This window comes from Primulina huaijiensis, chromosome 12, assembly GCF_012295235.1.
Source record: "Primulina huaijiensis isolate GDHJ02 chromosome 12, ASM1229523v2, whole genome shotgun sequence".
Lineage (NCBI taxonomy): Eukaryota > Viridiplantae > Streptophyta > Magnoliopsida > Lamiales > Gesneriaceae > Primulina > Primulina huaijiensis.
In genome coordinates this window covers 402,243-429,540 of record NC_133317.1, presented here as the reverse complement: position 1 = coordinate 429,540, position 27,298 = coordinate 402,243, and the positions used below count along the sequence as shown (strand labels likewise).

The following is a 27,298-nucleotide window of genomic DNA, read 5'->3' as shown; positions in this document are numbered from 1 at the left end:
ATCTATAGGTATTCAATATGTCAATAGATTTTTAATGACTACATAAAATTCTAATTAAGTACAAGAATCAAAGCTTAAAATACAACTCTAAAATGTCAAAAATTATATTTCCTTCAACCTAAATGTATGAATGTAATTTATAAATGAAATATGTCTCAAACTCACATGTACTCACTTTCATTTCTATTAAATTTAATCTCTATTCAAATCCTAGTTAATTCATACTTATCTTCTCCGTATATTTTCCAATTCTTTTAGAAATATTTGTTTATTTTCGACTTCTGATTACAAAAGTTGTGAGATTTAAAATCATATTTATTAATTTTTAATAAAAATATTATTACACTAAATAACAAAACAATTAGAATATTTGATTCCTGTAAAGAAATAATTATTTTTAATAATTAAAATTTATTTTATTAATTATTATGCAAATTATTTTCTATATTATGTTCATATATGACTTGATTTTGATTGAACTTAAAACCCATCTATATGATAATGAATAAAAAAATTTATTCACTCAAAAATATAGTTTGTGTAACTAATTCTATATTTTTAAAAATTTATGAACATGTATACAGATAATTATATAAAATTAAATATATTAAAATTTTATATAATTACAAATACTTAAACGACTATATTTTGAAGTACAAATTAATTTTTATTTTATTTTGTAGTAAAACATATTGTAAAAACAAAATTAAGATATTATCACCAGAACATTTTGCTAAAATAATGAAACTATTTTTATTCATATTGAAATATTATTGTTCCATAATTTTAAATATATATTACTTAATCAAAAATATATATTAAATTAACTTAAATAATTAAAATTTAATTACAACAAATTATTGACTTATTCTTTAAAAATCAAATCGATAAAAAAATTAATATTAATGGATAAAAATATTTTATCCATTAATGTAGCCACTACTACAAACTCAACGTTAACTTGAAACTTATTGTAACATCCAACATTAAAGACAGCAAACAGCCCGATGATGAACAGAGGCAGATAGTCCCATACCCACCTGGTTTTGGGTGGTCTGCTTACATATGTTCTGGCAATGGATAGCCTCTCTTTTTTGTCTGGAAATATAGTTCTTAAAAATGCAATTAAATATTTCAACGCTTTCTTCAATATAAAAATGCAAAAGAAGAGGGTGATTTATTCATCAGCAAAGGCAACTGCATAGTGGCCAGAGTTCATATCCTGCAGATAATTGTACTAGCTGATCAAATCCATGAAGAGACTACGCTTAGATAACATAGCATAGTATTGAAGTTGCATGTTGAACAAAAAGGTGAATGTGAAAGCAGGTAAACAAAAAAGATTACCAGATGTAATTATATTACATTGTGCATGCTGCCAATTTAATTTTTATTAATTGCCCGGGGAAAGAGACGCATATGAATGTGAAATATCATCCACAGCGAAAATAAGACTTGAAGAAAATGAAATACCTGAGATAACATCCGCTGTTTGTTTAGTAATTGTGTTCTTGCCTTGTTAAGGGCAGAGTTGGGAGACTTGTACATCCTCTGTCAAGCAAGGAGCAGTAAAGAGAACTTTTAAAAGGACAAAGAAGTAAATGACAAGGATTGACAGATGAGCAAAATACCATATTCTACTACTGGATATCATATCATGACAGCCCGACTCCACAATATAATATATTTTAAATTAAGTAAAATAACAAAGAGAAGAAAATAATCAAACATCAAGTTGAATAAAAAATTTAACGTCTGCATCCAAGGGTTCCAGACTTTGGTGTCAAAAACTTTCTTTAACAAAATATGAATACATAGGTTATTAGCAAACCGCGAGACTGGGATAAGACTGCATCGTAACAATTACATTCTACGACAAACATTATCATCCAATCTAAAGATAAGACGAGAGAGATACTTAACCACAACAAAAGGAAACAGCTTTGGGAATGTAATATCAGACAAACCTTTTCACCATTTGACATACGATTCTCAACTCCTGCAAGAAGCTTTTTCTTAGGAGTGAAACCAAGGGTATCTTGTAGGAATTGATTTTCCTATAAAAACAGGACAAAGAAACAAATGGATAATATCTGTGAAAGCATAGTGAATAGTAGCCATTCTTCAAAAATCTAGATAGAATTGTACCTGCATGTGCTTCAGAAATCCTCCTCCAAGAAAATGCTTCAAGAAGTTTAGCTATCAGTTACAAAAATTAGAAAGATCAATCCCAAAAAGATATCACCTTGGTAAATATTCTAGGTGATAATAAAGACCTGTATCAATTCAGCCCATGTATTCATATTTAAGGAATCTCCACCAATCTTCATTGATGTTTCAGGAGTATAACCATCCTGATACATTATTAATTTTTGAGCTGATATTCAACTTATTTTGTTCAACAATAGTTCCAATATAAAGCATATTAGATTAAATAAATGACCTCAAGAAAATCCACAATATCTCGAAATATATTCCTCTGACTATTGAGATCTTTCTTGGCAGAACCTTTACCACCTGCCTCAGAAGAGAGGCTTCTCACTTGATTAAGAATTTTATTTCTTAACCCATGTATTGACATTAATTTTCGAGAATCATTCACGTTATCCACAGAGGCGTCGCCAGAGACTTTAGCATCACCACAGAATTTCTCCAGGCTCCCTATCTCAAAAATTAAAGCAAGTGCTTCACCAACAGCAATTCGTAGTGATCTGTCATCCTTGTCCAGCAGACTAGAGAGATAGGTGATTGACCTGCATTATTTTCAAGAGAACATTCACAAACTAGAATAAGCATTGGAACTTAATTACAAGCATACATAATGATGAGAAAGTCAAGCTAAACATAAAATGTCACTAACTCTTGCCAAATTTTTGGGTTCAGAGTTCGTCCACTCATGGTGGTAAGAAGAAATGACCAGGAAGAGACAGCCATCGTTATCATTGCCAGAGAAGGTTTGGCAGCAGCAACCTAAAGTTTCCAAATGCAACAAACAGAAACATTACCGATAGTATGACTGAGAATTGAGAAACAACTGAACTGCATCCAGTAATTACTGAACTTTATGAATGTGTGTGCGTACATTCAACACAATGCAGCATAAGCAAAGATATCTAACCCAAATTAATTAAACACATACATACATTGGTACCCAATTTTGGATGGGCCATTTGCCACATTATTTGCATAGATTTCTCTGTTTCCTCTGGTTCTTCACCACCAACAAATGTAATAACAGCCAAACATTCAAGCAACTGTAATAAGCCAGCATGATTCCACAAAACATTAGTTCAGGTATCAATACACGGTAAGACAACAATGTGGGCGGTAACATTTTGCTTACCGAAGATATTTTAGATATTTCAGGCCGAGTTTTAAGAGCCTCTAATATAGGAGAAATTGATTCTTCCAATATTTCTTGTGCTTTCCCACCCTGACCTGTGGTCAGGGCTAAAAGTCCTAGAAGTAGATGCACAATGAATAAAAGTTAGCCTACTAATAAGCTCCCAGATTAAGGATGATTGTACCAAGGGTATGGGAAACACCTATAACGTGAGATGCCAAAGCAATCTCCTTGGCCGAACCCTTCTTGATTGAATTCAAGCATTGGTGCAGTGATGTAGCAAACCTAAAAGAGAGTCAGAATAATATTCTTGAACCTAAATGACAATCCTCATAAGAAAGAAGGGACACTAAAACTTCAATGAAAAATCAAAATTCAATCCCTCGACATTTAACATGTATGAACCCTTAACCAATTGCTGAAAACTATCAAGATAGGGAAGAAGTTCATCTGGCAAATCAAAATTGGAAGTGTTGAGAAATACACGAAAAGTTTAAAAAAGGTTCAAAGCATATCATCTGATCATCAACTCAGTGTCATGTCCCATATCAATGAACACTCCCTTTTCTGAACTATAAACTCGACTCATTTGTAGTATAGATTCCTTGCCAATTTAGATACAATGACACCTTCAAATCTTTACATGCAACATATTATTTATTAGAGTATCAATTTAAATTTTACATAAGTTCAACATACCACTCATTATTTCCCTTTTAGAAATAATGTTGAATGTGCTAGTAATTGTTGCGTTCATTGACCAATCAACAACACCAAAAGATGGTTCATAATGGAACACTCAATTTTTGACAATAGGTACAAAAAATTAAAGATATTAGATGGGCTAATGAGCTAACTACTAAAACACCAGAAACAAAGAATAAGCATACTTCTTTTCAACAAACTCATGCTCCAAGCTGTTGGTAAAGGCTTCAATTATTGATGCCAACGCCTTTTCTCTCGTAGACCCTCTGAAAACAAAATTAAAAAACATTTTTGTTAGTGTTCTTTATCTCCTTCCTTTGGTCAACTGATGTGTTTCAACGAATCCATTTACCAATCATTAAATCTATGCAAAAGGCAGAAGAAGATAGCATTTGCATGTATTCACACCCATTTTATTTCTATCTAATACCACAATGACCAAATAACAAAAAAATTGTCGAACTACCTCTTCTCATACAAGGCGTCCAAGCAATGATCAAGGAAAGTCTCTGTACCCACCTGCACTTCCTCAACCCTAGACATCAACATGTTATCTGTTTGCACAGTTGATGATGAACTTACACTGTCGGCATCATCACTATCCAGCATAGCAGCATTCTTTTTCTGAGAACTTCCTAAATATCCACAAATTAATCACATAAAAATAAATTTTCGATTTCCATATGCTGGCTAACTCAAAAATAAACACAAATTTTCAGTCAATGGATGACAAACTACACCAGAACCAGATAACTAAAAACAAAAAACGAATCCGAAATAATGATCCATATTACAATTACAGAAAACAGCGATAAAGACCTAATTTTCTACTTTTTGAACAAAATCGACCCGATTATACCAGGGGAGCACTGTAAAAAACTTACTTCTACCCATGATGCAGTGAGATTACTCGAATCGACGTTAGAAAGAAGAAATACAATATTGATAAAAAATGAAACGATGAAATTGAGCGATAGAAAAGAGAAAATCGGCGAGTTTAAATTGGGAAGAGCACGAATACACTGTGCGAAACAACAACTGATTATTGGAACCGGAAACCAATTTATCCATTAAATAATTTTCGGCGAATTTGGGAGGGCGTTGGATTCTTGTCTTGGGAGAATTTTTGCTGTTGCGTAGAGATACACGGAGGAAATACCGCAAAACGGAAAGAAAACAGGTTATATACATCTTTTACTCGTTAGGGCCTGTTTGGCGTTTTAATATTTTCAAGAATTACAATAAGTTTTTCCTCCACTCATAAATACAAAAGGAGGAAATATTTTATATATAAATTTTAAATGTATTGGATAATTGACATGTATTTTTTGAACAATTCACATGTCATGCATCCAATTTATGAGGTGTAGGAAGCACTTGGAGTAGCATATAGTTAAGTCATTTCAATTTTTCCCATTTTACAGATTAAAAATAAGGTAAACTACACAGTCATAATTTGATTTTTTTTTTTAAAAAAAAATGATTTTAAAGGAATGTGATTTTTGCAAAGATACAATCCTGTTTTTTTGGTGCCAAACGCGGATTTAGGGAATGGTTTGGAATATTCGTGCTAAGTGTAGAGGGGGAAAGGAAATATGCTGGAGAGGTGATGACGTGGATAAATAATGGCCGTTGATTTCGATAGCCGTCAGGTCGCGGTAGGGAAAATGCGTTTTGTTTTGGACACGTGCTCGTTTGCACTCCAACACGATTTTGTTTCGTATCTGAATGACCAAAATCACAATCCATAAAGTGCTCCTAGTCAAACGTGTCTTCACTTGGCAAATGAGATTCCTTACATTTATCTATTGTTCAACGGTTCTTAAATTATGTGAATATATATATATATATATTACAAGTCCATTTTGTTTTACAATTACTTTGAGTAAAATTAAAGCATACTGCTGTGGAAAATACGTACAAGGCTAGCTCATCTCTGTTGAAATTTAATTTAAACTTTTTTTAGTAGATTTAATATACATTTTAATGCTTCATAGCTTGTGGGAATCAAATTATATACATATATATTTGTGTGTGTGTAACGAAAAATACCGTTAATTTTATAACTATGACAGGGAAAAAATAACTTCTGATTAATATATATTTGCAACCAGACCAATTAACAGTTCATTAAATTTCAAATATAGTTTTTAAGAGAGTTGGCGAGTAGTCATGTATTTTTTTTTTCTTACAAGAGTACTGGCTGGCTGGCTCCTTCATGTAATAAGGTGACATCACTAATGACTGATAAAGCTAACCATCACCACTACCCCATGCAGGAAGCAAGACTGCGTAATGCATGGGTAGTTGAAACAGTTGGGAGGCAAGACTATCTTTTTATTTTGGCATTGCTCGTGCAAACAAACAAATCTTTTGTTGAAAAAAAGCTTCATAAGAATTTAGCACATTTGACTGATGACGGATGCAAAAGGAAAGAAAACATCCCCATTAATCACACTGGCAATGCATGCAACTGAAAAAAAAAACACACAAAACCAGCATCTTCTGGGAGAATCATGACGTCCAGATGAATGCAATCCCTATAGTCATCACAAAAAGTTCAAACGTCTGATGTTTAGTAATTAGTAGTCATATATTAGAGACAAGAAGTCTTTCTTACACATCACAATCTAACATTTACATATTGTATTTAAACAAGGAAATTGTTCCAGAAAATTGCTAGCTAGCCCACCAAATAAAATCATGATCCATTACTCGTAATCATGCCTTGATTCATGGCCAAGCTTGAATTATGTCTCCCATAGATTCCTCAAACATGTAGGAACGAAAAAAAATCTGTGGATAGAGATTCCTACCATGAACCTGGTTCTGTATTGGAATTCCCATAATATCACCAATTTGTTCCATGTTAAGTTCCCAGGAAGATGCCAATGTGCCATATCCTACATTCTCCACAAGATTCTCAGCACCAGTCAATGTTGTATGAACAGATCTTGGGACTTCGAGTGAAGTCTCATCATTTTTAGCAACGTTAACATTATCTGAACTCATCAATTTACCATTCTCGACCATTGAATCTCTGGATTCTTTGTTTCCAAACAAACTTTTCATGAAGTTCATTTCATCATCACAGGTCTCGAACGTGAAATAAGATAACGAATCATCATCCTCATTTGAAGTACTAGATGTCCCAACCGGGGGAGATATTTCATGTGGATCGTCATTGCTGTTAGGACTAATAGTGACAATATTAATTTTGCTGGATCCATTGTTGTTGAAGTACTTTTTCTTGATGTATTCTTCAAGTAAAATTGAGGGCATTTTCCCATTAAGTCCTTGATCTGTTGATCTCTTGAGTTTTCTCTTTGAATTTTGCTTCCTTTTGGTGGCATTCCAATGATTCTTAATTGAATTTTCAGTCCTTCCAGGAATACATTTTGCTATTTCTGTCCATTTGTTTCCAATTCTTTCATGAGCCTCAATGAATAGTTTCTCTTCTTCAACACTCCAAATATCTTTCTGTATAAATTCACCAAATATTTTTATTAAAATGAATTTGTGAAAGGAAATACAAAACAAGGAAATGAAGGGAATATCTTTAAAAAAATTATAAATAAAAGGGAACGGACTCCAAGAAAATCTCTACATGGGACATATTAAAGTTAGTGCCCCCTTTTTAACAAACTTTGGTTCCTTGTCGGTTATAAACTTTTACAGTCCCATGAACTTTAAGAACGAAGCAGAACATGGAATTGTATCTGGAAAATGCATGCTTCAAACCCTACATTCACGGAAAAGACTGACTGAAAATATGTTCGATTTAGTGTTTTTATATACGGTGTATATAAAGGTAGAACATCGTATGTGTAAACACAAAACCCCAAAAATTTCTTAGATATAATAACATCAGTTTATTGCAGCATCATTTTAAGATTTCATGAACAAGAACGTCGAATTCTATGCATAAAAAATCTATATATATGGTTCAGAACCATGATCTGATTCAAGGATGCCCAGTAAAATGATTTCAGATCTGTGTTACAAGCTGTCAAAAATCTATTAAAAACGCAAATCCTACATAGACTTGAGTTACCTGCCTAAAATAAGAAATATCTGTTAGACTGCTGCCACGAATTCTGATAATTAAATTTGAAGTTTATGATATATATAGGAGAAACAAGACTAAAAAATCGCTGGAAAAAACAAAATAGGACAAAATGATTTTGTAACAAAAAGAAGAACAAGAAATGTTCTCGGGATAAAAAAAAAAAATTAACCTTGATATTGGGACGCAAATGATTGTGCCATCGTTCCCTACACTGTTTCCCTATTCTTCCCTCCATTTTGTCAGCTATCGATGCCCATTTTCTCAATCCATATTGCTTCACCAATTTAATCAGTTTCCTGCATGGATCCAATCCAAAATTTCTCCTTTTAAAATAACTTTAGCTTATGGTCATCTAATATTATATTTATGCAAAACCCATATATTTCTTTAAACAAGATAAGATCATGAAATTCTACCTGTCTTCATCTTCGGACCATTGACCCTTGATCCACTTTGGTGTACCAGAAGAGCCACCTTTATCCGTACTTTTCACATGATCTGAACTCTCTTCTGCTAATTCGACAATGTTAGAATTTGAGTGATCAAGATCTTTATCTTGGTTCCATTGATTAAAAAAGTCATTCACGAATCCGGTGTCTTGTCCAAAACTCGGCTCAAAAACCCCATCTGTTGAGTTAATGGTTGCACCAAAACCAGAAGAAAAGTTGGACGAAACATTCAGATTATTTATACAAGTGCTGAACAAGGTTTCTGGATTAGAAAAATTATTTTGATCCCACAAAAACTTATCAATGGCAGTAAATATCGGAGGTCTTGGTTGAATCAAAGAAAATGAAATGTTTCCCAAATTTCCATTGGAAAAATCCCGTCTTCCACCACCTTCCATGAACGAGAGAATCAATCAAGAACTAATTTTATGCAAACAGAATAGCTTTTCTCAAAGGAAAGTTTGTGTTTTCTTTGAACACACAAGAATTTGGTTTGGAGTGCTGCAAATGTGGGAGAATTGAGCTTTCAATAAGCCTTATACCGAGCTGCATGCAATTCCAGCCTTTGATTTGAGAACGATCCAAGGGTTGAGAATTTGAGCAGACAAAGAAAGAGATGGAGAGACCAGGGGGTCGTCATTAAAATACTATTATTTAATTGCAGAGTAATACCGGTATTAATTATGAGCTTTTTGTTTTTTCTTTTAAAAGAAAGTACACCTATTTTCCAATTCTAACCATGTTTATATGCTTTCCTGATCTTCTTACAAAGTATATATAATCTCTTTGGAAATAAAAGTCAAAATAGTCTTTTAAGTTTGGTTATTTTGTGTTTTGGTCTAGTAATTATTTAAATTTGGTTTTTGGTATTTTATGTTTCTTTATTTGCGATTTTAATTTTTTGTATTGTCAAATTTTAATCTTTTTTCAGACATGATGCTGATGTATCATTAATAGAATGTTGACGTAGCACTGATGTGTTTGTATCAGATTAACACTCTAGATGAAAATAGATGTCAAATTAGCAATTCTAAAAATTAATTCATGCATTTTAATATTTATAATTATAATTATAATTAATTCAACAACACCGTATTGGTTAGTTATAATGACGAACATATATGTTTTTGTTTTGCGTAATGATTTTACAGTTCTCTATATATTCGAAAAATCATTATTTTTATCATAGCTTTCTTGATCTAGTGACAAATGTGAGACCTATAATCCCAATTGTGCGGGCTATTTAGGTAGAAAAAATCATCTATCATCATTGTTAGGAACTTAAGTCCAAGGAGATCCCCTCATCGAAAAAAAAGTCCAAGGAGATTAGTGGTCAAGAGGGTCTAAAGTAAGACAAAAACTTGTGTGAGACGGTCTCACGGGTCGTATTTGTGAGACAGATCTCTTATTTGGGTCATCCATGAAAAAATATTACTTTTTATACTAAGAGTATTACTTTTTATTGTGAATATGAGTAGAGTTGACGAGTCTCACAGATTAAGATCTGTGAGACGGTCTCACATGAGACCCACTCCTAAAGTATTTAGACTCGTGACAAAAGAAGGTTATGTTTTTGAGTGGGTCTCATGTGAGACCGTCTCACGGATATTAATTTGTGAGACGGGTCAACCCTACCGATATTCACTATAAAAAGTAATACTTTTAGCATAAAAAATAATATTTTTTCATGGATGACTCAAATAAGAGATCCGTCTCACAAATACGACCTGTGAGACCGTCTCAAACAAGTTTTTGCCCATGTTTTATATTAATTTGCTATCTATTTCAAAAAGCAAAAATATTGGGCTCAGATATTATTAAATCAGATAGGTAATAAAGCAGATAAATTTTGAAAAATATATAAAACTAATTTATTTTTTTCTCCCCAGGAAAGAGTTTTTAAAAATTATATGCTAACATATTGAGTGAAAGATTCATTTATTAAATACCTTAATATTTGATATTACATATATAATATCAAAATTTTAAATATTATAATATGTATCTTCTATAAGAGAAATAAAAAAAAAAAGATTAGACAGGTGTAATTTTATCAAATCAAGCACGAAACTCATAGATATTATCTTGCTACAACCGTAAACTAATAAAGATTCTATCACAGTAACTTTACATTAAAATTTTAGATTTTTATTAATATATATATACCTTAAACGAGCTGAGATCGAGCTTGATATTATTCGGTTAAGGTGAGAAGAGATTAAGAATAAAAAAATAATTTTAAATGCTTTTTTAAAAAAATTATAAAAGAAAATTATATAAATTTGATTTTATCTATATCTCAGATATATATTATGACACTTTTTTTTAATGATAATTCGTGCATACCGAACTCTCTATATTAATTATCATTTATTTAAGTTTCATCATTTTTATAATCTATCATCTCATGCAATCATATCCCACGTTTCATCATTTTTATAATCTATCATCCCATTACAGTAGTATGCATACATGTCATGAATTAAATCATCTCAATTTTGTTGATAAAATAAGTGGAAAATTTTAATTGAATTTCAAATAACTATCATAATATACTCTATACCTAACTAAATAATGGCAAAAACTTGTGTGAGATGATCTCATGAGTCGTATTTTGTGAGACGGATCTCTTATCTAGGTCATCCATGAAAAATTATTATTTTTTATGCTAAGAGTATTACTTTTTATTATTAATATCGGTAGGGTTAACCCGTCTCACAGATAAAAATTCGTGAGACCGTCTCACTAGAGACATACTCCTAAATAATACTCATCAAAATCCTAAATTATCAAATAAATCGGGGAAAAAATAAAATTAATTGACGATCATCAGAATCTTACATCGAAGCCAGGGCAGCAGCATAGTATCACTTTTACTTAAGTTAGTGCATCAAATCAAATACAAGAAAATCTAAACAAAGCTTACAAAATCTTGATCCTTCTAACGACGCCTCGTCTCAAATAAATAACACAGCCTGTGTCAGAATAAAATTGAAACTGAACCACGCAAGTGTTCCCAGTTCCTATTCTAAGGCTTCAAATCGGTGGCGGGTGACAGATAGATACTACGCGAATTGGAGGAGTCTACGGTCGATCCTACAGGGATCATCTTGATAGCAGCAGCAATAGGCATGCCGAGAAACCCAAGCAATATGCTAGTGGACCATTGTCGAATCGTAAGAGGATAGGTGTTGGCGAAAGTGCCCAGGAATTGGACAATAATAAACTGGAAGAGAACCGTGCAGCTTAAAACGCCCACAAAAACATAGTTGTTGAGTATGCCTTTGAAAACATTTATTTTCTCCATTTCTCTAGAGCTTATCTCGTTGAAAACCTGTGAGAGAGGTGAAGATTGCCGTGAAATTCTGGAGTAGACGACTTTTTAAGTAAACAAAACTTATTGCAATGAAGAGTAAAAAAAGCGTCAATTAGCATATGTTTATGAATAACTTGATTTAGGAATGTGAGTCATTGTTTCATATTGAAGATTACCTGACAAAAGACAAATGAGTTGAAAATGAGTGTATTAAGAATGGTATCCGAGTCCTCGCCATCAAGATTGAAAACAGATTTTCCTGAAGTTTGAAGATACCATATAACAACGAATTGATAGATAGATTGTCCAAGAATGTTCCTCCACATGACATTGCTGATGAAGTTCCCTTTTCGGCCAACGGGTTGTCTCCTCATTAAGTCATCATTTGGCGGTTCAGTGGCTAGGGCAAGTGCTCCAAGTGTATCCATGATCATGTTGACCCAAAGAAGCTGAACAGCGGTGAGGGGGGCACTGCCTGAAAGGGCCAAATGTGAGGACTATTTTCAATCCAAGTTTGCAAACATATTAAACGCATGTTACCTGTCAGGCAGGCTGATGAAAAATTGACAATAAGAGCAACCACGTTGACAGTCAGCTGGAATTGAACAAATTTTTGAATGTTAATGTAAACCGAACGACCCCATTTCGCCACTGTAACAATGGTGGAGAAATTATCGTCTAGAATTATAACATCAGCACTCTCTTTTGCCACCTGGAAAATTGTAAACCAAGGAGTAAGTTTCTCAACGACACTGGTTCACAAAATGCACACAGAAGTATAAAATATACAAAAACTCGCAATGATATTATATGTAGTCTATTAATTGACACAAATCATCACCTCAGTCCCAGAAATTCCCATCGCTAGACCAATATCTGCTTCATGAAGTGCAGGAGCATCATTTGTTCCATCTCCAGTTACTGCAACAACCTCCTCAAATGTGGATCGCAAATGCTTCACAAGGATATGCTTATCCATTGGTGAAGAACGAGCCATCACCTTCCAAATGAGAATATCAGAAATCAATATAAAATAGTTAAATCATATTGAACCACATGCACAAATAAATACTAAATTGAAGGAACTTTTGTCTGCACCATATGAATGGTAAACCAACAACCAAGTGAGACTTCGGTGACATTTATTGGGCTTCCTATTATTTCAAACTAAAGATTTTTTAAGTCAGTTTTTGAAAGTATCTTGGGATAATTTTATCAGAAAAGGGTGTAGTTCAGTGTGAGAATTTAAAATTTGAAATTGTTCTAGAGCTGTACATTTATTGGAACTGAGGCAGTGTTAGCAACGCGTATATTTTTCAGAGTTGATTTTGAAAGTGGTTGAAAAATAATAATGCTCATGCGGTAATTGGAAGAAAACAAAGAATTGATCACGGTAAACATGAAAAGAAGCAAATATGACTTCCAATATAGGAATACCTGTAGTTTTGGAATGAGCGCCTGCAACTCTTCCTCGTTCTTCATCCGAAATTCTGGTCCTTCAATTGCAATACCATCATCAGTTAGTATACCACATTCTCTAGCTATTGCCCTAGCCGTGTTTATGTTGTCTCCCGTGACCATTCGCACCATGATGCCAGCAGATTTACAAATAGCAACAGACTCCTTGACTCCAGGGCGAACTGGATCTTTTATCCCAACTATTCCTATTAAAGTATAACCCTCAAATGGGATAGGATTTTCAGCAGAAAAGTCACTTCCAATATCCTTATATGCGAGGCACAGGGTTCGAAGAGCTTCATTTGCAAATTCATCAATTGTATCCTTCATATGAGTGGTGGTTGACTCATCCAGAGGAACAACCTCGCCATTTGAGTTCAGAAACCTATCACAGGCAGCTAAAATAATCTCAGATGCTCCTTTGCAGTGTGCTTGAAAACCTTCCCCAGGTAACTCCAATACCACACCCATGCGCTTCTTCGTAGAATTGAATGGCTCGACTTTGACCAGCTTTGACACACGTCGCTCTGCTAGGAAATCTCCTCCAAGAAAGAGACCGAATTCCAGAAGTGCAGTCTCAGTTGGCGTACCAAGGATTTCAATTTTCTCATCTTTATCTATGACGATATCTCCTCCAGTGTTGTTGAATACAGATTTTTGAAGCATTTTCACAACAGAATCAGGAATATCGGAGCAGAAAGCTGAACTTTTCATAGAGCTACTAACTTCTTTTCGCTTTCCGCAAATGCATGCTTTCACAACCGTCATGTGGTTAGTGGTTAGGGTCCCAGTCTTGTCACTACAAATAGTTGTGGCAGATCCCATAGTTTCACAAGCTGCCAAATTACGGACAAGCGCCTTGTCATTCATCATCTTCTTCATCGCAAAAGCAAGGCTCAAAGTAACAGCTAAAGGCAACCCTTCAGGAACGGCAACCACAACAATCGTAACAGCAATAGCAAAGTATTCCAGCATTTCCAAGGCTTCATCTCCAGACCAGCTCCGGTAGGAACCTTGATTCATCTTGAGGCTAAAGAGCCCTTGCACCAGAACAGCGAAGGTAATAAAAGCAAAAAAGAGACCTATTTTTCCAATAATGGTTGCGACTCCATTCCGTTTGACCTGCAAAGGGGCTTCATCATCACCGCCTTCACTAAGAGTAGCCATCAATTTACCCCACTGAGTTCTCATCCCAACAGTAGTAACTAGCATTTTGCAGGATCCATCTTGCACTTTAGTTCCGGATAAGAGGAAAGGATTTGCAGATGTCACATTTATGGGTTCACTCTCTCCGGTCAAACTAGATTCATTTATCAACAATGAATAACCTGAAACAAAGAGTCCATCAGCTGGGACCTGATCCCCAATGGAAAGATGAACAATGTCACCTGAGAGCAGATCAAATATCGAAATTTTTTGTCTGAAACCATTTCTAGTGACCTGAACTGTAATCTTTTTCTTTTCCTTGTCTAAATCCTTGAATTGTAATGATTGCTTATAATCACTTGTAGCAGTGACAAAAACTACAAGAAGGATACTAGCAACAATCCCAAGTCCGTCATGAGCGCCCCTGGGCCATCCTTCAGTTGCAATGCCAACAACTAATGATACAAGCGCACAAAAAGCAAGTATCATGAGGGTAGTATCTTGAAGGGCTTCCCATACAAAAAGCCAAAACCCCTTTGCCGGGCTCTCTGTGAACTTATTAATTCCATAAACTTCTCTTCTGTGGTCAAGTGACTCATCTGAAATACTAATCCCGTCGGTGAGAGAAGTTGAGAGCTTGCCAGCAATACCCTCCACGCCAGAATGAACTTTCAACTTCCTCAAATTATGGCCTTCCACAATTGATCCTAATTCATCAGCACAAATTTCAAAACCTGCCTTCTTGATTTCCTCTGGTACTGTATAGCTTATACCTGGAGGTATTAAACGGAGCATCAGCATAAAGTAACAACAAATGTTAAATCTTAGGTTGCACAAGTTTTTGAAATCTGACCTTGAATAAAGCTCAGAGCAGCTTGGGAAACTAATACCGCTACTCTAAGTTTTTCCTGCAACATGATAAAATAATCACATTAAATTTTCCATTAAACAGAACAATAATGATTCTTCTGACATATAAAGGAAGAATATTTCACAGCTGAAGAATCAACTTTACATTGCTAAATGGACATGACACGAAGTTCCCCCCATGACACACTTTCTAAAATCATGCAACTTCTATAGTATACGACGTCTTAATAATCATATTATCCTAAATGATATGCATAAACTGTAGAATTCAATATGGCGCACTCTTTTCCATAAGTATGTTTACAGCAAATCCTTTGCTAAAATGCAATTGATAAACTGTTCAATTATTGGCTGAACGTTGCTTTTACAGTTTCACGTGGATTACGATATCACAACTCCAGAAATTCACACGGCAAGATAAGACAGGCATTGTCAAGAAGCTCAGTTTGTGATAAAAATTGCTAACTGGACAAATAGTATGGAATTGACAAATCACGATAAATGATAGATTAATAGTTAGAATCTTCCAGTTTGTTTGCAGCGTCAGAGATCCTACTTGATCCAAAATACATAACTTGTTATCACGTTAAACCAATCGGTTCTTGCTGGTCAACTATATTGTTTGATTTTAGTTCAATCTCATAACAGGAATGAATTGATTTACCAAAAATAGAGTAAATCCGTAGATACGCTTCATCCGTGAGGTAAGAATAAGAGAATAAAATAAATAACAGAAAATAGAGGAAAAATAAATCATCGGATAAAAAAAGTCAACGACAACTCAAAAAAAGATATTTCCACAATAGCGAAGATATTTTAGAGGTAACTGGACAAAGAAAGATGGAAGAATTCAAAACCTGGTTAGACTTCTGGATCTCACGAACTTCGGAACGTTTCGGCAGATTAGCAGTGAATCTAAACCTCCTTTTATGGTTCTTCACCAGCCAACACGCTTTCCTCCATCTCTGCAACGCTTCATCCGACGAATTCTTCGCCTTCACTTCCGAAAAATCCTTCATAAGACTCCCCATTCTACGCCTAATTATTCCTATCTGTACTGCTCCACAAATCACAGGTGACACAAACAGATCACAAAAAATCGCAGTTGATGTCCAACAATACAGCTACTGGCACAGAGTAGTTGAGGAAGCTGAATAATTCGTCAGTTTTCCCCGTTCTTGAGAAGAAAAGTAGAATCAAAGACTGCAAACAGAGTAAAATATGAGTATGAGCAAGTTGTCGGATGAATCCGAGGAAATAATAATGGAGGAGTTGAAGGCAAGCAGAATCGAGCAACTTACTGTTCATTTCAACAATATATATAGAAACCGTGTCCGGCCCGAAGTTTCATGGAAATTAATTGTGATTTTTTTTAATTAATTTATTTTGTTTCTTTTATACCCAAAATCTCATATCCTGACTTGTTAAAAAAAAAATTATTATTATTATTATATATATATATAATAATAATATAAATACTTATTTTCAAAGATAATTTTCAATAAATCTAAATATATATTTGTTGTCAAATTAAGTTAACCACAAATATCAACGTAGCGGATCGGGTTTCACATTTGTCGTCTTACAACTTCGCTGGGAGGCTAGAAAATTCAAAATTCATTTTATTATACTTTACTATTCATTGGGTCATTTGAATCTTTTCGGACACCAAGAAAAAAGAATAAGTACTTGTTTGTCATTCCTGAAATTAATGAATAATTTATTCTTCACTAAAATTTAAAATGTTTGCCATTCCTAACCACCAAATTTCCAATTTTTTGCTTTCTCATTATTATTGCACTTATTATGACTTTTTTTTCTTTTGCTTTCTCCTTCTTTCTTACTTTTTAATAGCTTTTTGCTTTACGGAGACATTTAAATTGGCTGATTCAACAAGTTCGAGGATTGTGGGCCATCAATATATTCATTATATGTTTTGTTTTATTTTTAAAAATAAACTTTCTGTGTGTATTGAAATGAAATGCAAAGGATATGGTAATTCAAAGAAACACAAACACACACACATAGTAGACCTTTTAAAAAATGTTCCCTTTTGTTTTTGTAAAGCAGAAATTATAGTTTTATATACAAATCATTATAATATTTAAAATTTGAATAAAAGGTAATTTGATTGTTAAAACCCAATAGAAGTCTATATTGTTGTTTTGGGCTATTATGGGCTCTAGGTTAGTTATCATAACCCTCTGCCCAGACAGAACCAATACATTTTGGGCTTTAAACAATGCAAACGAGAAGTTGTTATCAATTTCGCTTTCTTAATCTCACTTCACTTGTCACAATTTCGCTTTCTTTCTTTCTTTATTTTTTATTTTTTTATGAATTCTTCATAATTCATATTAGTAGCACTAATATCTTGTTATCACATTATATCGAGAGTGCATTGTCAGAAATAAATATAGATCATCCTTTGAATTTTGGTTATTATAATTTTTGAAAGCATGGTAGATGTACATTTAGATTGACACACAATATGAATATTTTTCATCATAAAGATAATATAAAATAAAAAAAAATAATTGAGATCTAATTGGATTCAAGGATATTTTTGCACAATATATAAGTCTGAACATGAACCAACATTTTCCTAATTTTTGTATATTGGAATATTAATCTCTCCTAAACCATATATACTCGTGGGAGGAATTAATGCACACACTTAACTTATACAACTTCTATTACCATCTCGATATTCCATTGAGACAACAATCTAGACCTTGCTGTTCATTCCACGAATACATAAACAAAATAAACTAGACCTTGCAATTCACAACAAATTTCAAACAATGTTTGGTGACACTGTCAAAATCAACATCTACCAACCTACTTTTTAACCCACACATTCCAAACTGAAAACAAACAAGGATTCAAAGAAAAAGGATAATTGCCACATCAAAGAATTAAATATCAACGTATAATTTTTTCGAAAATACATTTGTACAAACAAAATACATCGGTAAACGCAAATCAAAAGATTCGTTGCATCATATATCAAACATATTCAACCGCCTACCGCCTCGGCCGCCTAGACGGTACCTAAGCGGTTGAATTTTTTTAAGTAATTTTTTTTATAGATAATCATGTAATATAATCATTTTTATACAAAATGTGCAATTAAATAATGTTTAAGCATAAAATATAATATCATCTAGATAATGTGCAAACCAAAAAACGGACGGCGACGGACGAATTGTGTGTGGTGGTTGAGAGTTAAGAATTGAGAGTGAAAATCAAAAATAAAATAAAGAAAGTGATGTGTGCTAGGATTTTAATATTTAAAATTAGTTGTCTTTGACTATGTTGACTAGGTTTTTAAAAGTGTTGACTACAACTTAAAAATTTTGACTGCCCGCTTCGACCCATCTGCTCGCCGCCTCGACCCACCTCCCCAACGCCGTATAGCTTGGGCCGCCTAAAACATCCGCCTCATTCATAGGCGGTGCGTTCGGCGGTATGCGGCCACACTGTTCAATATAATTTAAAATTCTATCCGTTACTAGTTTATACAATCATGAAAATAAATCCACACAAAATCAAACCGATCCATCCGAATTCAACCTTGTAAAAGTGTAAATAAATGCCTCTATTCGAACTTGAAGGAAAAAGGACTGAAGTAGCATATTCTAGAGATGGCGAATGTATACCCTGAACGATTAAAAATAGGCCGAATGAATTGTCTTAAATCGTCTCCACAAATACAAGCATACCTATATTCCTACACTGACTTCGCTTAAAACAATGACATTAGATAGTACAGTGTATATAAAGATTCCAAAACATAGGAAATTTCGAACACGAGCATCATTTTCCCTAATGCATGAAGTATTCAGCACTATTATAACAGAGTATGCGTGTCATTAACAACTTTAACATAATCAGACCAGCCAATTTCGTATTTTGACCCCCAAATCGTAAGAATAAACTCCATCATGAAGACTAATTGATGTGATCTCAACATGTGCAGCAAAACATACTCTTTCTCCAGAAATATTGTAGTCGGCTCCAAGATGTGCTCATCCCCATGCTGGTCTTCTAGTCATGAAACTATTTCAAGCCACCTCCTGCAAAACAGGAGCGAGAGAGAACTTTCGACTAAAACCTTTAACAAGCCCCAACCCAGCCCCCTATGCCGTTGGAAACTTATAAAAAGTTAAAAATTGTCCCAATAATTCTTTAAGGAAGTGAGAGTGAACAACTCCAGAGAAACAAAGTTGTAACAGCATGGGTTCTACTTTTCCTTTTCATGCGAACAAGACAAAGTGAATAAACCAACTGTAGTATATATGTACAAGAATCTGGCAGGCTACAAAATGTAGGGAAAAATAAAATATCACTTGACAACTGCTTGATAAGTTACAAAAGAACTATCCAACCATTCCTAAGAAGGCTAGCTCCTCAGTTTTTTCTTTGGACCACCTTCTTCAGCCAATTCCTGAACATTGACACAATTAAAAGAAGGCTGAATGATTGTTTTAATCAGATTTATCCACAAGAGTCAAGTTATCAAGGCTGATATAAAATAGAATATTTTTCATTTGCACAAGCATGCCACCAAACCAAAGATTATATTGTAAACCACAACATGAAAGCTTGTCAATTGCAATGCACGCTGCCAATATTTTATTATTACAATACATTTCTGCTGATGGAGTTGCTCATGAACGTGCAACAACAGTTGCCAAGTATGATAAATATTCCAACATATTCACTTGCGATTTTAACTTGATTGTAACCAGCAACCAGAAAAAATGTCTCAAATATGATGAAAGATCTCTAGTTCAGATTCTAGAGATTGATATGCCTAGAGTTTTTCACTACACACAAACACACAGAGTTAGCCTTGAAACTACAACCAGCCAGATGATACATTTATAGAACTTTTGGGGCTATGAAAGACTTTAGAACTATTTTGGGGAGGGGAGGGATTATAAATTCTTCCCTGATTATGGTGACATGCTTACGACTGCGAAAGAAGAAAAATGAAGGTTTGGTGACATCAAAAGAAAGAACACAAGTTCAAATCACAAAATAGAAATTGTAAAATGTTTTATTAACGCAGATTACACACACTCAAGGCGCGAAATAATCATAATTTTGAAAAGGTTTGGAAACAATTTTTCCTCAATAATACACATCATTCAATACCTTAACAATAATATGATATTCACGAGAAGTCGATATGTTTGAGCAGTTGGCAACATTGAGCAGAGAGGAAAATTCATAGAACATATTACAACAGTGAAGAAAAGCATACCCCTTCAACGCTTGTAAAATCTTCAGGTGGAATCCCATTAGAGTCAGACTTGCATTTAGCATGCACTATGGGACCTAACTGCGATCTGTCCATTCCTACTGTTGACCCAGCCGGTGAATACATGTACACAGCCCCCTTATACATCCATTGTTCCATCTCATCACTGTAAAAATCATCAAAACGCTCTCCACATAATGCACAAGCATTCTGGTCCTCATCAGCAGGAACAGCCAGTTCTTTGTTCTCCTCCTTTTCAACGGTGTTCTCAGCAGGCAAAAAACCTGGAACTGCTTCTGTCCCCAATGCCTCCGCACCATGAAGCCACATACTTACACTTACAAACCACTTGGGAGAAGGCTTTGTTTTACGGGTTTTTAATGTCCTATTCCTGCTAACATGCCAATCCATATGCTTGCTGTGCTCTTCTTGGCTCTTGAATCGAAGACCACATGTGGTGCATTGCCTGGGCAGATCACCATATAAAGCAGTTATCGCAGATTCATGCCGCATCTTGAGACTGTCTGGATCAAAATCCACTCCAACAGAATCCTATTTGTTGTGTACAAAGGATGTGAGAGGTTTGTCCAATTAGATGATACTATGTAACACGATATAAATGACACAATCACAAACCTGCTTTGTCAATGATATCACACCTTGAGCCACTAAAGAACTAAATAACGTCGAAAGCGGCCCCACGGCTCCAGAGTTAGGTGGACGCCCACCGGGAACTAGATTAGAAGAGGCCAAACCAATAGAAGGACCATGACCTTGTAAGTATCCATAGTTTGGAGGTGGTACTTTCGCCTGTGATGGGACTGAGGCAGTAGAAGGCAGGAGCAAATTTGGTCTAAACTCCTGAGATGGTAAAAAATTAGGTTGTAGAAAAGAAACTGGCGCATGACGTTGGAGATTTAAAGGAACTAATCCAGGACTCTGACTGGGAATTTGAGGCATGTTCAAATGTGACATGCTTGTAATGCCACTCAAATGTGTCCCAGAATTAACTGTGCCAAACTGACCCCTGCTTTGCAATTGTGGGGGAAGAGCAAAAATTGGGGTTACAATGTGTGAACTCGACAACCTCACAGGATATGTTGAATTAATTAAAGCCGCAGCATCATCAGGTCGAATCTCAGAAGCTGGAGAGTCACGAGTAGAACTAAGCTTGGATACAACATTTGAGGACCCACCAGAAATCCCATCTGATATTGGGAAATCACCTAATATCGGGGGCCTTTTATAACTAGAAGTAAAATGGCTTCTATTTTCTAAAAATGAACCACCTCCGTTGGCATATAGACGACTCTGAGAATGCTGTGGTGGTAAATTAGGAGGGGGGATATGGACTATCAAATCAGTAGGGCCAGCAACATTTGGCAGGACTCCAGCAATCTTGTTCATTGCTCCATGACCAAGCTACAAAAAAAAGAGAAGAAAATATAACAAGTTAATTTTTCAAAAATCACCAAAGTTGTCACAAAAGATTAATTGTTGGTGTGCCTGCTTAGGCGTGGAGCTAAAGCCTGGTATCGAAAAAGTAAATAGCCATGAGAAAAAGTTCGACAAAAACATGATAATATAATTACAGAAAAGGTCATAAACTAACAAATCATATCATAGCGAAAAGGATAATCTTCAAAGTTGCTAGCTAGTTATTAACCACATGCAGATACAAGAAGCATCCTAAAAAATTAATCAGGCTATTAGCAATCAAAAAAATCGACCGTTGGACTGATTTCCTATGAAATCACCCACCAAAGGAGCACTAGTGTTTGACGGGGTCATATCTTCCCAATCAAATTCTTCTTCTTCGGTGTTTTGCCACGTCCTAAGAGCTCCCTTCGAATCAATAACATTGGCGTCCAACTGCTCTACTCTTTGACGTTTGGAGCTCATATTTTTCTCCCTTTCATCAATTCCATAGGCACTAATCAAAGCTCTAGGACCTCGAAGATCAACATCATTATTATGGTTATACGCAGCAGAAGTTTTAAGATGATGATTGGATTTTCCCTGCCAATTTCTCATTTTCCATTCACTGCTTTCCTCCTCACTGAGGCCATAATTAATCCCCAAACTAGATGGTGAGGGCCCAACAGCAACTCTCCTTGGAGAATTATCGATGCTAAATTCATCAAGTGAAGGCACTAATGACCCGGTATGCCCAGTTCTATAAGTAGAGGACCGTATGATCTTGGCCATTGATGGCAGAGACTTCTTTATCGCATCAACACCGGAAGTTGCACGGTTTGCACCACCAGTTGAGCTTGCACCTTCAGCTCCAACCTGCAAATTGAATAACTCAAAATTGTAAAAACATGATCACTGTACTCCATGAATGTTCCTGATAATATCGCAGGTACTAGTCCCTCCATATGTCATCAGTTATATGAACTTTCCCAGTGTTCTCATAAACATAAGCTTTACACTCCCAAAGCTTTAACAATAAATTCATTTTAGAAATGACAAAACAATTAAAAAAGACCAGAATATCTCAAAGAAAATTAACAAAAAATGTAATGAAATGTAGTGAAAATAATCTGAAGAAGTGAGATAGATGAAGTCCATACTATGTAAAACAAAAGGCACAAACAGTAAACTATAACAACTCGTGCTCGTGAAATTTAGCCTCCAAATTAGCATTATAATATTTTTGCTAAATTTAAGAAGTAAAACTATTTTTTTGTGTAAAATTGGCTAGTTGCAATAAAAGTATCTGTATTAATCCTTGGAAACATTGACCACATCAAAGGGGAGGTCTAAAAGAACTCAAAACGATATGTCCACTTGTCAAATATTATTTCAAATGAAAAGGCCAGTCCAGTATAGAGAGTAAGGTTCCTCAAATGATGTACACAACTTTTACTTGCAGAAAGGCTAAGCATGAATTTCAATAAATACATCTTGGAAAGACCTACCAGTAATATAAAAATAGCCTAAAAGAGTTTTTAGGCCTCAAAATAGTCACGTGTCTACTTCAGTGAATGAGTCGCATGCTTTCTCTATTACACAAATATGTAACAAAGAGAGGAGATCGTAGCATTCAATCCAATTTACTCTTTTCTAGGCTATTAATACTGGTGAACCAAGGATCAATCCATTTGAATCATAAAAATGCAATGCATGCACAATGTAACGAGTGAATCATGGCAAGCAAGACAAAATACAACAAAGTAAGAGAGTTAAAAGAAGAGATAATTTCATTAAAGCTTACGGAGCCTACAGTTGAATGACCAAACTGCCGCCGTGCTTCCAAATATTTAGGGTTCACATGTATTCCATGTGTAGGTCGAGGAGATTCAGAAGCTCTCAAAGAATTCAATATAGGAGATTGACCACTTACAGAAGGGGAAAACTGTAACTGTTCCTCAATCTTGCGAAGTACTGACACAGGGAACACAGCTGACCATGTACCAAAAAGGTGGCGCATTGCAGGGTTCATATTGGGGTGGACTTGAGCATAGGCCTCACAAAAAACCTTTTGGAAATCAAACGCAAATGAGAAAACACAGCATATCAAATGCAAATGAGAAAACAAATTTATTCAATATTCAATTCTTTAGTCCTCACCTCAGGCAAGTGGGCAGAGAAGTATGAAATATATCCTTTACCTATGTTCTTCACAATACTATCCAAAAGGTACAAGGCAGGCAGCTTTTGATCGACAGGAACCTGGAAGAGATAAATATCAGAGAATCGGAAGTCTTTAAGCCACATAGTGTATGAACCTACAATTAGTAGGTTGAGATGAGACAAGAAAATAAAAAAGAGACTAATTCAAATAATAAAAGTGCATGATTACAGGAAACAGACACATATGAATGTTGACAATCCTAACTATTATAGAAACCAAATCTTGATTGGGAGCACGAGCATTAAGTCATTGACTCGGGGATATCCAATGAGTGGCAGAGATAGAATATCGAAGCACTACTTTTTATAATCCAAAAACAGTTTTGAGCAGTGGTGCTAATCTTTCCAAAAGTAATAGCCCTTTCTATTGTCAACATCGAACATCTGGAACATCAAGTGTATAAAGTATGAAACAAGTTTTTGTAAACAAGGCAGAGTACACACAGTGATTCATGGAGGACAACAGGTAACGGGCAAATCACAGTAGAGCCAACAGCAGCATAAATTGTGTGAGCCTAAACCATCACATTACCAGGATAATCAAAATAGAAGAGAATCAACAAAATTCAACACCTTTTCATTAGATGTTTCACCGTGAATAAGTGCCATCAGAGTTCTAGTTATTCATATTTCCATTTTGCCACAGCATTCCAAAGGTATGTGACCATTAAGACGACACAATCACATTTCCCCAACAAACAGACAACTGTCAAGCCAATGCCTTAAATTCAGTACAGGCTAGTGTTGCCAGGAAAATTTTCATGGAAACATGAAGAAAATAAGAAAATTTTTTTTTTATAAAGCTATGATCACCAAACAGTATCAAACAAAAGAAAACAGCACTTCCTCAAGTGAAATGAAACTCTGTGAATACATACATGATCAATCTCTACAGCGTCAACAGCTATAAGGAAACCAAAATTGGTAAAGATTTGTACTACTCGAGCTCCGCTCTCCTGGCGTATATATTCAAATTCATATTTTAAATAAAAGAAAATTTTATTTCTTGCTCAGAATGAGATTAAAACCGTATTTTCAACCCATAATTTGAAGATCTGAAGGTGTATGGCTCTTGCAATGAGATAATTCATGTAAATTTAGTTACGTCAAAGTTGGTAGCTTGGTTTGGTTCTCATACGGAGTAACCTCGTGATTAAATAAAACTTGCTAGAAATTATTCCCCAAATCTTCAAATCTGTGCTAGCAGACACTTTACTTGCTGTATTTCATTCATTCGTGAGATTACCAGGCTCATGATTTTTTGTAAACTAAAACGAAAATGAAATAATAAAAATAATAAAACTTCAACGGAAAAACAGAGGAAGAAATAAAAACGAAGCTTCAATTCACACTCTTTATTCTCTACAACTCCAATCGCTACAACTCCAATACAATCAAGACTACCACATCAACATATTTACAAGAATTCCAAAAGGCTGTCGAGGATTCCAAAAGTATCCTAGATGCTATACCTCGATAATCCGGGAACAAATAGCTTCAGAAATCCCCTTTGCATGCGCCCTCTGCTCACCCGCAATCATTGTGAGATCAGTGATTGTGGGCTTGGAATTAAATGTAAGCTCTGATAGAACGATCTCATAAAACCGTACAATTTCATCCATACTTAAAGGTGAAACTGCTTCTTCGCCAAGACCACCAAAAAACCCAAGTTCTTCCTCCCTCTCCCTCACCATTTCCCTAAATCGATCCAGAATTATCTGCGGAGAGGGTCTCATGCCAACGGCATCATTTCGATTTGGTGGTATCTTGTTAAAACTTCCGTTGCTGATAGCCATAGGATTCTGAAATCTTGAAAGATTGTCCATCGACGGATAAGACGCTAAGAGAAGAAAATCGAGTAAAATGGAAATGGGGTTTTGGTCCTCGCGGAAATTAAAATTAGGGTTTCGAATCAGCGTTCGAATTTAAACAACAAAAACACAGGAAACGATAATTTAAAAAAAAAACCGGCAATAACAAATTGGACAGACAACCGGAAATTCCAACAACCGAAAGTCCGCAACTTTTTTATGTGGTGAGCGTTAGGGCGTGCCGTCGTCGAATATGAGACAAGTACCGTAAGGGATGAAGAAGAAAAGAGGACCAAAGGATGACGAAAGGGGGGGCGCGAATGTGGTGGCTAGCGGCGGAGCACGCGTGAGATCTGCACCGAATTCCCACCAATACTACAAAGACGGAACGGCAGAGCAGGGGGGTTTATGGGAGGGATGATGTGAGAAGATCGACAATCTCTATGTATTTAAACATACACGCATAAATACATACATTTTACCTATTTATTTATTATTTATTATGTGTGTAATCGTTTTAGAAATAATTTTAACATTTAATATATATTAGGATTTTATTAATTTTTATATAATAAAATAAAATTGATTTGTAGTGTTGGAATATATACGCTTCTTTCTTTTTTTTTGGAATTCGTATGTACACTATCAAAATATATTTTATTGTTGGGGCAAACATATGAATATCAATCAAGAATTAATATTATCTGATTTATTAAATTAATGTTTAAATATTTTTTCGCAAAACTCGACCTATTGTACAAACAAAGATTGATATCTCGATATGACTTTTATTTAATACCATAGCTTGCTTAGTACCACCTCGACTTTTTATTTATTATCAAAACTCATCTAATCTGATCAAATTTAATGATCTATTTGACAATACAACGAAAATCAGTTAGCGTAAGATAATTTTGTTGAATATATTGTGATAAAATAGCGGCCTATAAATATAATATTTGATAAAATCTCTAATTGAAGATAAATAAATAGATACCTCCACAAACGACATTTATTTTACACACGAATAAGCATGTTTAATAAAATTTTAATATAATGAAAATTATCATTGAAAAAATCAGACTAAACTACATTTTAAGAGGACGTGTTTGGATTCAGGTTTCTAGAATCATTTCAAATATAATCAAAGTTGGTATCCCTCGACAAAATAATTTCTAATTAATTTGTTGAAATCTGATTTAAAATTACAATGATAACATCAC

At 34.7% G+C, this 27,298-nt stretch overlaps 5 protein-coding genes and 1 long non-coding RNA gene across 10 annotated transcripts in view; 1 reads left to right on the top strand and 5 right to left on the bottom strand.

The window, feature by feature from the left end:
- Positions 1 to 27,298, bottom strand: part of LOC140990512 (zinc finger protein ZAT10-like) — a 60,204-nt gene that overhangs the window by 19,149 nt on the left and 13,757 nt on the right. The window lies entirely within an intron of this gene.
- LOC140990465 (uncharacterized) lies at positions 957 to 5,221 on the bottom strand. 2 transcript variants are annotated; one of them, XM_073460170.1, is made up of 13 exons: positions 4,933 to 5,221; positions 4,515 to 4,683; positions 4,234 to 4,314; positions 3,546 to 3,628; positions 3,344 to 3,459; positions 3,144 to 3,254; positions 2,861 to 2,970; positions 2,444 to 2,753; positions 2,277 to 2,354; positions 2,149 to 2,199; positions 1,968 to 2,057; positions 1,474 to 1,551; positions 957 to 1,222 (listed from the first exon to the last, which is right to left on the bottom strand). In XM_073460170.1, exons 1-13 carry the CDS (start codon positions 4,940 to 4,942, stop codon positions 1,178 to 1,180), a joined length of 1,332 nt encoding a protein of 443 aa, XP_073316271.1. In that variant the 5' UTR covers positions 4,943 to 5,221; the 3' UTR covers positions 957 to 1,177. The 2 variants fall into 2 exon arrangements, with proteins under 2 accessions (XP_073316271.1, XP_073316272.1); XM_073460171.1 differs by having other exon boundaries at positions 2,149 to 2,184.
- LOC140990038 (uncharacterized) lies at positions 6,581 to 8,964 on the bottom strand. The gene is made up of 3 exons (XM_073459623.1): positions 8,534 to 8,964; positions 8,287 to 8,413; positions 6,581 to 7,528 (listed from the first exon to the last, which is right to left on the bottom strand). Exons 1-3 carry the CDS (start codon positions 8,962 to 8,964, stop codon positions 6,782 to 6,784), a joined length of 1,305 nt encoding a protein of 434 aa, XP_073315724.1. The 3' UTR covers positions 6,581 to 6,781.
- On the bottom strand, positions 11,365 to 16,660 carry LOC140989377 (calcium-transporting ATPase 1-like). Its single transcript, XM_073458584.1, has 7 exons — positions 16,214 to 16,660; positions 15,340 to 15,394; positions 13,320 to 15,259; positions 12,724 to 12,882; positions 12,423 to 12,594; positions 12,059 to 12,357; positions 11,365 to 11,900 (listed from the first exon to the last, which is right to left on the bottom strand). The coding sequence occupies exons 1-7, from the start codon at positions 16,385 to 16,387 to the stop codon at positions 11,595 to 11,597; spliced, it is 3,105 nt and encodes a 1,034-aa protein (XP_073314685.1). The 5' UTR covers positions 16,388 to 16,660; the 3' UTR covers positions 11,365 to 11,594.
- Positions 19,586 to 26,529, bottom strand: LOC140989523 (polyadenylation and cleavage factor homolog 4-like). Of its 4 annotated transcripts, none has more exons than XM_073458734.1 (7): positions 25,737 to 26,529; positions 24,202 to 24,303; positions 23,846 to 24,109; positions 22,387 to 22,917; positions 21,262 to 22,047; positions 20,629 to 21,177; positions 19,586 to 19,806 (listed from the first exon to the last, which is right to left on the bottom strand). In XM_073458734.1, the coding sequence occupies exons 1-7, from the start codon at positions 26,088 to 26,090 to the stop codon at positions 19,762 to 19,764; spliced, it is 2,631 nt and encodes an 876-aa protein (XP_073314835.1). In that variant the 5' UTR covers positions 26,091 to 26,529; the 3' UTR covers positions 19,586 to 19,761. The 4 variants fall into 4 exon arrangements, with proteins under 4 accessions (XP_073314835.1, XP_073314836.1, XP_073314837.1 ...); XM_073458735.1 differs by having other exon boundaries at positions 23,855 to 24,109; XM_073458736.1 differs by having other exon boundaries at positions 23,975 to 24,109; positions 25,737 to 26,528.
- Positions 24,373 to 25,573, top strand: LOC140989524 (uncharacterized). Its single transcript, XR_012177501.1, has 2 exons — positions 24,373 to 24,662; positions 24,817 to 25,573. It is a non-coding gene; the product is annotated as an uncharacterized lncRNA (long non-coding RNA).

Excerpts from the sequence above, each read along its gene's own strand:
- LOC140990465 (XM_073460170.1), bottom strand. Across the intron at positions 4,315-4,514 it reads GACGCCTTGTATGAGAAGAG|AGGGTCTACGAGAGAAAAGG; the intron begins GTAGTTCGACAA and ends TTTTGTTTTCAG. Across the intron at positions 2,355-2,443 it reads ATATTGTGGATTTTCTTGAG|GATGGTTATACTCCTGAAAC; the intron begins GTCATTTATTTA and ends ATAATGTATCAG.
- LOC140989523 (XM_073458734.1), bottom strand. The coding sequence starts at position 26,090 with ATGGACAATCTTTCAAGATTTCAGAATCCTATGGCTATCAGCAACGGA. Across the intron at positions 22,048-22,386 it reads CAAACACTAGTGCTCCTTTG|CTTGGTCATGGAGCAATGAA; the intron begins GTGGGTGATTTC and ends TTTTTTTTGTAG. Across the intron at positions 21,178-21,261 it reads TGATATCATTGACAAAGCAG|GATTCTGTTGGAGTGGATTT; the intron begins GTTTGTGATTGT and ends CACAACAAATAG.
- LOC140989377 (XM_073458584.1), bottom strand. The coding sequence starts at position 16,387 with ATGGGGAGTCTTATGAAGGATTTTTCGGAAGTGAAGGCGAAGAATTCG. Across the intron at positions 12,595-12,723 it reads TGGGAATTTCTGGGACTGAG|GTGGCAAAAGAGAGTGCTGA; the intron begins GTGATGATTTGT and ends ACAATTTTCCAG. Across the intron at positions 11,901-12,058 it reads ACTCATTTGTCTTTTGTCAG|GTTTTCAACGAGATAAGCTC; the intron begins GTAATCTTCAAT and ends CCTCTCTCACAG.
- LOC140990038 (XM_073459623.1), bottom strand. The coding sequence starts at position 8,964 with ATGGAAGGTGGTGGAAGACGGGATTTTTCCAATGGAAATTTGGGAAAC. Across the intron at positions 8,414-8,533 it reads TGGTCCGAAGATGAAGACAG|GAAACTGATTAAATTGGTGA; the intron begins GTAGAATTTCAT and ends GGATCCATGCAG. Across the intron at positions 7,529-8,286 it reads ATTTGCGTCCCAATATCAAG|AAAGATATTTGGAGTGTTGA; the intron begins GTTAATTTTTTT and ends GAATTTATACAG.